This window comes from Tetrao urogallus, assembly GCF_951394365.1.
Source record: "Tetrao urogallus genome assembly, chromosome: 20".
Lineage (NCBI taxonomy): Eukaryota > Metazoa > Chordata > Aves > Galliformes > Phasianidae > Tetrao > Tetrao urogallus.
The window spans coordinates 7,327,614-7,339,917 of NC_136833.1; the positions used below are offsets into that span (position 1 = coordinate 7,327,614).

The 12,304-nt window shown below is 46.0% G+C and overlaps 1 protein-coding gene across 1 annotated transcript in view; it reads left to right on the top strand.

The window, feature by feature from the left end:
- Positions 1-6,857: 6,857 nt before the first annotated feature.
- Positions 6,858-12,304, top strand: part of PPM1E (protein phosphatase, Mg2+/Mn2+ dependent 1E) — a gene marked incomplete at both ends in the record, with an annotated part of 54,168 nt that continues 48,721 nt past the window's right edge. Inside the window, one exon of the mRNA XM_079545042.1 lies at positions 6,858-7,222. Within this exon, the coding sequence (XP_079401168.1) occupies positions 6,858-7,222 (365 nt within the window). The remainder of the gene's footprint in view (positions 7,223-12,304) is intronic.

Sequence of the window (12,304 nt, forward strand, 5' to 3'; positions counted from 1 at the left end):
GTTCACTTTTGTCGGGTTGACATTTACTCGTGGTGTAGGAACTTGTCTGTCACCACAACAAGAACACAGTATGTACCACAAGGCCTGGCAACAAGAAAACTGTGGTTAGGAGATAGTTCTCAAGCCCAGAATCCTACCCTGAAACTCTTCAGTTTGGATACAGAAAATAATTTATTTCTTCCTGATTTCATGTGTTCTGTGCCTTTTCCATTATGAGACACTGAGAATCCAACCAATTTCCGTGTAGAATATTATTAAGAAAACCTGGAGAGGAAATAGCTGAATGGAAGACAAGAAGATGTAGCCAAGGTTCAACTTATGCAGCCAAACAGCTTCGCCTTAAAGTCGGTTACAGACTGGTTGACTAAAGTGGATGGATGCTGAGCTGCTCACCCAAATGTCAGACACAGCTTGGAGAGAAACACCTATTTTTCTGTTGAATTTCAGTCACTGTTCTTTTAGTCACTAAATTTAGAATGAGATTTATTCGAAGGCATTTCATGGATTAATGACAAAGCTGAAATCTTTACTGCCTACTTTTCTATCTCCACCCTTTTTCTGTACAAGAGAAGATTCGTCAGCTGGAAGGACAAGTGACTGTGTTCCAGCTTCTCAGAAGTGATTGCCTCATGCTTGGGACCATAATTATTTAGAAAGGCACAGCAATTTATATTATATTGGTTTAACATATAGTAACTTTATATGAAATATCCTTAACTTAAGGTTTGATGCTGTTTTGCTCTACAACGGAGTACGTAGATGGAAATTAAATGGAGTGCTTACGTTGCAGTAATACAAATATTACAACAGAATACGTGAGGGAAATTGTGCTTCACAGTATGAGGACTAGAGAAATTAACCTGTGGTTCCCAACCATTCCAAGTGCCACCCATGGCAGGGGAGCATGAGCCACCGGCTGCTGAATTTGGCCTTGTCACAGGGCTGCCAAGCATCCTGCCCAGGCCTCCTCCACACCAGCCCTCCCTGTGACTGGGAACCAGTGCCAGCTGCTCCCTGCTCCTGGGCTTCCCCTCTCCCTGGCTCCCAAAGCTGCGTGCTCAGTGTCTTGTGGCTCCCAGCCATAGAGCGATTTTGGACCATTAGGGTCAGGAAAGTTGGCTTGCCTTCGCCAGTGAAAGATTTCTGCATTGATGCTCTATACTGAAAAACGAAATCACTGGGAACTGGCCCACTTCCCAGTTCTGAATTTCACCCACAAATGCACCCACTGTTAAATTGTAAGCTACCATTTTGCTCCCTGCAAGCAAGGGGTATTTTTACAGTATGCCCAATCTATTTATTAGAGCTAATAAGCTCCACACAGTTGTAACAATCTACAGAATTAATGCATGGTGTTAAGACCAATCGTTCAATCACTACATAAGCAGTATAAAATCAGATTATATACCAAAAGGATGCATTGAAAAATACATATTTTCCTGCAGTCACACTCCAAGAATTATAGCTAGTAATGTTAATTTATTTTAATTAAAAATCCTTGCCACTGATTTAAATGGAGCTCAAGAAGCATCAGGATAAGAAAAATAATTAGACTTCATTTTCAAACAATGAGAAGAAATGGTGTTGAAAATATAAAATATCAAGGAATGTAGATAGGAACACACAGCAGAAACGATGGGCCGCAGGAAGAGTTCTGACTGGGGTGGGCGTTTTGTTCGCAGCCTGCAGGCACGTTGTTTGAGTCCATGCTCAGCGTGGTTTCTCACATGACTTTATTTTGGACTTCTACGTTCACAACTTGTGTACTTCTAATACTCTAATTTATTTAGTGTGAACCACTGCACTTTTAGCAACATAGTTACCACTACATTTCCTTAGTGACTCCGTTTTTATTATACATGTTGCTAAAATGAAATGTTTTGGGCTGGAGAACAAGTTGTCTCCTTAGCATAGAAATTATGCCTATACGGTGAGAGAGAGTCAGCAGGAGATTGGAACATTATTTGTCACACCTTTTCTCACTATGCAGGCTCACTGCACATTTGACTATAAAATGTTATGGGAGGCATTACATAAATGTCTCTCTTTAAAGTCATTCATTCATTCACTTCGTATAGTTAACCCAAACTCCTATCACTGAAGCATAGTATTTGAGGCTGTTCAAAGGAAATTAGCATAGCTATTTTTAAGTCTGTGAATCCTGCCGATTTTAACTGTACTTTTATAGCACACATATTATAAACATAATGCCTGTATGGCCACAGCAGTGATTGCATGGCGGAACTCATGGAAGTCAGTGGTATTTTTTCTTTCTTCTTTTCTTTCCCCTTTTTTAATAGGCATTTCTAGAGAAACGACTGTAAAATTTAAAGTCTTGTGACTGGAGAAGGATATTACAGAATCAAGAAGTGAGTCTGCAGTAAGATGTCGATAAGTCATTTAAAGTAAGCCTTAAATCCCACCAGGCACCTTAACGAGCCTGGCTTACACTTTGTTTTCATTTTAGGATGAACTTCACCTCTATCCTGAAAGGGCAGAATATGCACGCCATGCTGTGAACCCCCTGAACAGGGTGTAAACGTGATTTAAGTGGCATACAGTCTTATTGCCTCTGCTGAACAAAAGTGAGCTTCAGGCTTAGAAATTCCAGCAGTGCTACATTCACACAGTATGGTGCTGTTGGACGTCAGCCGCGGATGAAGTATGCTACAAAAATGGAAAGTATAGGGGAAGAGCCTGGCACAGCAACAACGTCAGTGAAGTCTGTTGTTTGCTGATATCCAGGAGGTCTGCACCCTTCAGCTCCATTTAGCAGTACAAGGAAATTATGACAATGAAGAGTGACTGATAGCTGAAGTGGATCAACCTTAACAAGTGATTGGACTGTGGTGTGCTCCTGCCTGCAAGGTATCTCATGATTTGACAACATCCAGACCACATTATTGTTACGTGGTCAGCCGTGTTTGGCTGAGGTAAATCCCTGGGCACTGATCTACAGGCACACTTCAACCAGTCAGTCAAAGATTTTATGATGCAACAAATGACCTTTGTTAATGGGACATGAGGTATGTCGTGCTGTATCTCGCTATGTCTGCCCTGAGATTGTTCCAGCCACGTCCCACCACTTCCAAAGGCAACTTTTCAGTCGTTCTTTTTTCCACATCTTTTTCTCCAACAGATTTCCAAGTCTAGCTGAACAGGCACAGACCAATATCCCATTTCTCATTATTGCTATTCAAAGGAACCCCTTTCCTAAGCAAGGGTATGAGTGGAATACTGAAAATGGAATTTTCCTTTGGAACGGGACTGGAAATTTCCGTGATAGCTGGAAGTGGGATTTGGGCCTGAAATCTGTATTTTGCAATGAACGTGGTTATCTCAAAATAGTCAATGAATAATAAACTTAAAATGCTGGCTTGGCCCCAAAAACCATGAGAGGGAGAGAGACTTTGGTTCATAGGAACATCTGAATAGAATAACTGCTAATTTATAACTGTTCAGTCATTCTATGGTGAAGGTTCCAGCACAGTTGTGGGGACTGAAGATACTGTGCTATTTCAAACTGCAAGGGCACAAAGGCTGAAGCTAAGAAAATCAATTAGAGCTTGATGAAGCTTGTTAACAAGAGCCTTCTCACTGTATTCCTTCAAAATTCTCACTGTTGTTACTCTTAAACAATTGAAATTATTTCAGTGAAATTGAATAATAATAACATCATTGAGTTTTAAGAGCTATAACAAGAATGCAGGCTTGTATTCCCATTCACAAGGTGACAGATATCGATCATATGAACACACAGAACTTTAAGCTCTTTCAGCAGCATATTGCAAGTATAATTTCATATATTATCCCATATACAACACTGCAGGAATTCCACAATAGAATTGCCTTCGAAATGAGAGCAGTCAAAGGCTTTGAAATACATGCATTTCTGATGGTTTCATCTGACCAGCAAAACAGAATATAGCTTCTAAAATTACCTCTAGTTTGCTACAGAAGCCCTGCATTTTTAAGAGGTCACCTTTGACTGCAATTTATTCACCATTAGGTTTGCCCATTATACTCCTTTGTACAGTATCAGAACATGCAACACAGGTATATTATTGTCAAATGCTTTTCAACAACCCATCTTTTTTTTCCCCTGCTTGTCAGTGCAGAAGAATTACTTCCAAAGGTTACACAGAATTAAAAAGCACTTCTCCTTGCACTCCATACTATTCAGGTCACCTCCCCGAGGCCTGCTTAAATCCTGCTTATTTCTCCCCAGTATAACAAGAAACAGGAAGATGCATTTTCAAGACTAAACTAAAACAATCTTTTCCTAACATGGGACTGTAAAACCTTAAAACAACACGGTGAAGCAAAGCAGAATACAAACATATGCGTTTCCTTTTCAGGTCAGGTGCAAGCCTTATCTTTTGACAGTAAGTTGTAAACCAATGATTTCAGCCTCAAAACTTTATGAATTGTGAGTTTCTTCCATTCACCTGACCTCAGCACATAGGAACCATTCATGCTGCCGCTCCCCAGCAACCCAGAGTGCAGGCAAGCATTCTAATTTTAGCTTCCAGAGTTACTAAACACTAAAAGCATTCTCTAAGAGTACCAAGCACACCTCCCACCGCTTAGAGCGTTACTTGATAACACGTTGCATGTAGAGCTTCCTTTTCTGGACAGCAGCACAGAGCACTCTGGCCACCTTCTGTGGCAATTGCCCTCCCTGCTGTCTCTGCACAGCGAAGTGAGAGCAGGTTCCTGGCTGCCTAACTTAGCCCTACCACCCACAGTTACCATATGTTCCACATTGCAGGTTAATAAGAATGGGTTTTCACCTTCCCTCCCAGAAACAAATGTTGGCATGGCTTAAGGCCATAAGTTCTTGACTTAATACCAAAACCAAACGATACTAACATGACCACGGTGCCAAAACTTGACAGAGTATCCCGAGTACAAAGTTCTACTCCATTTCATTTTAAGCAGCATCCTTTGCAATTGGACAAATGATGAAAAGCACATGGGACTGCCAAGATGAATCGAGGACATCTGGTAACTAACACTTCAACGTGAAACAGAGGAGGTTATTACTCTCAGATACTCTTGATTTTAAACAATTCAGAAATACGCAATTAACAACAACAAAAAAAAAAACAACGACTACCTTAGATGCTTTTAAAATCTTTTCTTGGATAGCTTAATTGCTTTTTGTCACACAACATGAAGCTTATCACACGTCTTGTTGATGCTGCTTTTTCCTTGAAGCTTATTTAGATCACAGCTACTTGGGAACTCCGACTGTCTCTGAATTACTACTGAATAACACCTAATAATGAACTCAGAACTGTTATTTCGGATGCTTGCACTGAAATGCATTCTCCCGAGGGCTGTGACTCATGGATGATGCAGTACAAACCTAAAGAAAAAAAAAAAGAAAGAAAGAAAGAAAAAAGCAATGATGTCATCAGCTGCAGCCACGGGCTGCCTCTTCAGAAAGAGCTGCAATCATTTGTACCCCTCAGCTCGACCTGGCATCCTTAAATAACGTTACACTGAAAATACGTAACCGGCAGAGTGACGGACGTACTTTGAGGGATGCTCCGGGGAGAAGCCGTGCCGTTTGCTGCCGCGTTAAGAGCTTTTGGCAGCGGCAGACCAACTGTGACAAATGGCAGTTTTAACTCTCGGGGCTTTTACGTATTCACAAGATTGCAGTGCGATCAGCCGATGGAAACGCTGCAAACACTGCCATCAGTTTGGCTCCGAAGTAACCGTGCCCAGCACAGAGCAGGGGCACCGCAGCAATGCCTGCCAGGCGGAGAACAGCAGCTTCCTCTCCCCAATCCGTTTCTCGCCCCAATCCGTTCCCGTTTGGGAACGGTTTTGCACGTGGCCATTTTTTCAGGGCGCAGCAGACTTTCGGGGTGTCATTCCTTCCCCCGTGCTCAAGCTGTTTCAACCCTACGACAGTCACAGCTGCTCAACGCTGATATTTACCGACCCCACAGCTCTGAGAACAGCTTTCTGCCAGCAGCGAATAAAACAAGCCGAGAAACCTCTTCCGCGAACGGCCGGCGCTCATCGGGCGGGCGCTGTGGGCACTGTGGCACTGTGGGCACTATGAGCGCTGTGGGCACTGTGGCACTGTGGGCACTATGAGCGCTGTGGGCGCTGTGGGCACTATGAGCGCTGTGGGCACTGTGGCACTGTGGGCACTATGAGCGCTGTGGGCACTGTGGGCACTATGAGCGCTGTGGGCGCTGCGATCGGCCCGCCACCATACGCCGACCGCGCTGCGTCACAGCCGGCCCGACAGGCGGAGCTCAGCAGAGCGGCCGCTCTCCGGCCCGGGGATGCCCCTCAGCCCCTCGGGGGCTCCAGACCGCTCGTTTTCCACACGGAAATCGGCTCTGCTCTGCTCCTTTTCTGGAAAGCGGCCCTGTGGGGCTCCGCTCCGCTCCCTTCCCCCGCCCCGTCCCATCAGAGCCCGCGGTAGGCGACAGCGGCTGCGGAAACGATGAGCGTAGGGAAATCCTGAGGCGGGGATTAGGTAATAAGGAACGCACTCTCATGTTTCCTCCGGGTTCCTGTGAGGAACCTACGCGTCTGGCTGTCTTCGCGTGACTCATCACATCGGCGCGGCCGCACTCCGTCTGCTCGCCCCCGGCCCTCCCCTCCCTTCTCGCCTCCACCTCGGCCCCCTCAGCGCTCGGCCGCGTTCCCGCCTCTGAGACGCGCGAGCGCCCCCTTCCCCCCCCCGCGGCGTGCGCGCCCCCGCATGTCCTGCTCGGGAGCGCGCGCGCAGGCGGGCGGGCGGGAGGCGGCAGCCGGCGGCGGCGGGCAGGGAGCTCTCTGCGGGCGCAGTGCTGATCCACCGGCGGGCGGCTCGGGAATGCGAAGCGATGGCCGCGGGCGGCTCGGGCAGTAGCGGCGGAGGAAGCGGCGCGGAGGAGAAGAGCTACCGCCGCTTCCTCGAGCTGTTCTTGGGAGAGTTCCGCGGGCCCTTCGGGGCAGAGCCGGCGCCGGCTCCCCCCCCTCCGGCCGCCGACGCCGCCGACACCGCCGCCTCCGAGGAGGACCCCGGGGCTGAGGGAGAGGCGGCGGCCGCCGAGGCGGAGGAAGGAGACGCCGCGGACCCTCGGCCGCCCACCCCGCCGCCGCCCCCCCCGCCGCTGCCCCCGCTGCCCCGGCCGCTGTCGGAGTACATCACGGAGGAGGAGGTGGAGGGCGAGTGCCTGGACCTCTGCCTGCAGCAGCTCTACAAGTAGTGAGTGCGGGGCCGGAGCGTGAGGGGCCGAGGGGACCTGGGGGGGGGGGGCAGAATAATCCCAGCCGCGAGCGGGAAGGGCGCGAGGCGTCGTGAGGGGCAGCGGGGCTGCAGTGGCCGCGAGCCGAGCCGAGCGCTTCCCCGCCGCCCCCTGACCCCAGCCGCGCTGCTCTGCTCCCATCTGCGCCCGTCCCGAAGGCTGCAGCGCAACGAGGGAGCGGAGGGGATCCGTTCCGAGAGCGAAAAGTCTGCGGGCGGAGAGCTGAGGGTGAGTTGCGGCGCTTTGTGCTGCGCCGGGCAGCGGGAGGCGTTTCTTTGCGAGCCCCGTTGGGCTGGAGGCACAGAGGAGGCGAATGAAGCCGTGATAAATCCGCACGTGAGCCGGTAATTGTAACGGAAGGTGCGCAAAAACCGAACAAATGGGGAAAGAACGGGGTTTTACAGCTGCTGGATAACGGTTCTGCTCGGTCCTGCCCTGCCCGGGCATCGCACAATGGGAGCCGAGCACAAAGCGCTCCGCTCGCACCGTCCCGGCCGGCAGCGGGGAAATGGTGCGGGGAGCCGCGGGAAGGACGGCACATCCCATCCCACCGCCCGTCCGCAGCGCTCGCTTGCTTTTAAACGCACCTGTGATACCGGATCAGTCCCAATAAAGTTTTAGGTAGAGAACGGATTGTTTTACAATGTTATTTAAGGTGCGTCTGTTTGGTAATTTTGATCGTGGCTCCGTGTGTTTCTCTCTGCGTGGCCATATAACCCAGGACAGGCAGGCTCCTCTGCCCCAGTTTCTGGGGTCCCTCCCTGTTCGTGCACTGAATTACTGAGCAAAAGACCTTTTGAGAGGATTCCTTCTGTAGGGGCAGCTCTTGCCAGGGTTTTTGTTTTGTTGGATTTTTTTTTTTTTTCCCTCCAGCATTTGCGTGAATCTTTTACTGGTTATTGAATGGCTGATCTTTGTGGCTTTGTTTATGGTGAAACCAAAGCGGGCTGCCTTCTGCAGGCATCTGCCTTATTGAGCAGAAGGCGGTTATCTGCCTCACAATAGAGGGAGCAAAAGATCGTTTTGGAAAAGTTGTTTGCCAGAGGCTTGAATGCCTTGTTCATGTTTGGAAAATGTGTTTTCAAAGAGTAAATCAATGTGTTTTATCTGATTGGTAGACATTGATTTGTATATTGCTGTCTGAGATAACTGCAAGACGTATTTCTTTGAAACATTTTAAGTATTATAAACCGAATTTAATACGGAGGGCTGAACTGAGGTAAGTACAAGTCTGAAAAAGTGTTCTCCCTGTGAAGCATTGACTCTGCTGTCAGAAACCTAATGCTGTCAGAAGGCCACAACGCTGACAGAAGGAGAATGATTTCCACATTTGCAGCAAAGGGTTCCAACGGTTGGGCGGTCACAGAGATGAGAAACTTCGTGCATGTGAGCAAAGCCTCTTCTGTCCAAATGGTTGTGGTTTTGTTGAAGTAAACAACAGAACAGAACCCAAGCAAACCACAAACAGTGCTCGTGGAATTCATGCAGAGGGAATATTTTATTGGTGTGTTATTAGCAAGACAGGCTGTACTGGGAAGGCACGCTTTCTGTAGCTGTAACTGTGTATTAGTCTAATGGTTGGTGCGCATCGTGTGTAGAATGAGCATAAATCCTCATCCTGTGAGAAATCCAACAGCTGTTTTTCAGCTATTTTAAGGGCACTACTTTGGTTCTTTTTTTAAGGCAAGTGAGACCGTTTCAGAATTGAAAGCACATCGCCAGTCATGAAAACATGTAATCGTCGAGTGCTATTGTACAGATCAGTATGAGAAGAGTTCCTATTTGTGAGACTGTCCTGCTGTTTTCCAAAGGACTCGCAGCCCCCGTTGAGATTTCCAGTTCCTGATTTCCTTCTAAAGACAGCATATGTTTGGAAAATTAGATTAATGTAATCTTTGTGCTATCTAAATGCCACAAAATGTGTACAAGCATGTGAGCTTTCTCAGTGATCCTTAGCAGCATGGAGGTGATTAATAGGGAGTATGTTAGATGGAGAAAATGAGCAAAAAGGGAATAAGTTTGAGGAGTCGCGTTGGAACATTGGATGGCGACTTGAAAGTGGGGTTGGTTTGTTAGTGTGTGTGTGATTGTCTCGTGTAGAGTCTTACTCCAGAGAAAGCTGTGTATTTTAAACCATTTCAGTGTAGCAGCCCATATATTAAGGACTTAGTCCCACATCTGTTCAATGAGCCCCCATGGCTTGCAATGCCATTACTGGCTTCTTTTAAAGGAAGAAGTTACTAACTTGAAGTTGCTTGTCCTGATCTTTTATATTCCTCTTCCTACTGATGCTGTATTAAAAGCCATGTGTTTAAGAAGCAGGTTCTTCACAGGTCATCTGAGGAGCTGATCAACAAAGCTGTGGTTGCTGAGGCAGGACAGGGCCAGGCTGCGTGGAGTCACACACCCGTACAAGCTGTGTCACTGGGAGGAACAAATTTATCTTGCTGCTACATTTTTTCCTGTACAAATGACATTAAAAAAAAAAAAAATCCAGTGCTATATTTTCCAGACTGTCCCTCACTTTTTTCTTTTTTTTTCTTTTTTTTTCTTTTTTTTTCCCTGAGCTTTGCTGGGAATAGTCTGTGCCATTTGCTGGTTCAGGTTTGCTTCCAGGGACTTTGGTGGTAGTTTCGTTCAGAACCATCTTTCTCAAACTGTGGAAGCAGACCTATTTCTGCAGCGTTCAGATCTGAAAAAGATCCTATTCAACAAAAGCTTAAAAGTCATCTTCATTGCTTAACTGAAGAGCTGATGGCCAAATGGTAATCTTACACTCGGAAAATGAAGAGACATGTGAGCATTGCTCTCCTAGAGCTCTTGGCAGAGTGCTGTGCAACATTTCCAGGGTATCATAGATCCCAGGATTAGGATTAAAATAATGCAAGAGTTGGTGAGATTTTTAACTTTAATCTCTTTATTTCTGAGAGGGTATATTTTGACTTAGGTTTGAGTAATCCATATATTCTTACCATGAAAGATCAAACAAAGCAATGTAGGCTTGGAATTATGTAAAATATAGACACTAAATCAGTCTTTTTTTTTTCCCCTAAACTTGCAGTGTTAACAAGGAAGAACATTTCATGGTGTGTGAGCAGAAATCTTTCTGTAAAGTACACTCTCTAGCAGAAAACAGAAGTTCTGCCTGCTGCCTCCATCACTGTGGAGCAAAGGGGCCGCATCTTTCCTCAGAACAAAGCAGACTGCATGTTTTTAATTTAGTTTCTAACTGCTGCTGTATGAAATCTGGCACTGCTGTCAATATCTGTGAACTGAAATTCGTGAATTGTGCTAGGTTTTTTTGAACTTCACACTAAATGGGCCGTGATGTTTTACTCTTCTACTTGTCTTTCATCACTTCTTCTATTGATTGCAATCTAAAAGCCCTTATAGGAAATATAATTATGCTACTTTCTGTCTAATATTTGTCACGCACACACACAAAGTAGTTTTCCCCCTTTTAGGATGGTACTTGTTTAATCTTCCTTTGTGTGGATTTACAATGGAAACCTGATAGTGATGTTGGTCCACGTTCACAACGAACAACTGAAGTAGCTATTGGTTGTACCTCTGTTGGGGATTTCCATGCTGGTTTGTGTGGAGGTTTAACAAACCAGGGCCACTGGGCTTCACCCACAGCTCTGCTGCAGTCCCGTCTGCACCTCAGCCTGCTCCTGCATGGCAGCAGGGCCATGCTGCTCTGAGGCAGGCTGCTGCCCTGCCACCATTAGCAAGCAGTGCTGGGGAGCAGCAGCGAGCATGCAGCTCTGCCATTGAGGTGGGGCTGGGCTGCGTGCTCATCCTCACACCCGAGCTCTCGGTCCTAGAATTCCCTGTGCTGCTACTGAATTCTGCCCATGTTCCAAATGACGGTGCTGTGTTAGAGTTCAGTGATGGCACATTTCATGCACCTGAAACTGGAAGCGGTTGCACTCTGCAAATTGCTATTTGGGGATGATTGCATTCAGAACCCAATGATGGTCCCACAGCGAGAGATTCCTGGAGTCGCTTTCAAGGCATCTTCAGTTCACGCTCCCACGCGTTTAGAATTACTGAATCGAATCAGATATTTTGATCTGCCTGCTAAAAAAAGTGCATCCGCTGAAATGAGCTATTTAAATTGCAGATTTACACTGAGTAATGGTTAACATATATGGTGACATTTCCAAACTTCTTACTAATTTATGAGTAAAAGGATGTGGAGTTTTTCAAGTGCGGTGGTGACTGCTTGGAAGCTGCTTTATGTAGCACTCAAAAAGCTCGCTCTCAGCAAACAGGTTATGGGACTGCATTCATACCAGTGCTTTTGCTTCTCTGAATGCTTCTAGTACAACAAACCAAAGGAAATTGATTTGATGAAGAACCAATGCACACCAAGGTTTTGTGACCCACATGAAATGCACGTAGATCCTACTGATCCCAGTCATGCTGTTCACTTTTGCTCACACGTTAATTAAGCAATTAGTCTCATGTTTACACGTTCTTTTATTCAATCTTGTATAACCACTGTCAAAACTAGTTTGGCTTATCAAGAAAAAACACATTTTCAAATGTGTGTAGTAACATTTATTTGTGATATGATACTTCTCATTGGTAAGATGTTTGAAAGCCTTTAACTAAAATCTTTTGTCTGTCTCATGAAATTGCTTCTAACTGGCATTTGGGATGTGGTGAGCGAGTTAGGCTTCATTCCTTTGGAGTTTGTTGGGTGATTCTGCTGTACAGCACAAAGCTGTAGAATGTTTTCATCCTTAGAATTCCTCCCTGTAATTACCTTCACCAATGGCACAGAATTTCTCCACCTACTCCTCAAAGAACCCAAAGAACCCATTGCCTTTTCTGTCGTGGTTCTTCCACACAAGACCTTTTAAAATTATGTTTCTTGATGCTGAAATTAAATTTTAGTTTGCTTTTTGTTGCATTAATAGAACTTTCAGTGTCTTGACAGCTCTGTCACTGCAATGTGTTTTCATTCATTTTTTGTTGTCTTGCTAAATTGCCTACATGATCGCATTAAAAGCAAAAGCAACAGGGCATATAGT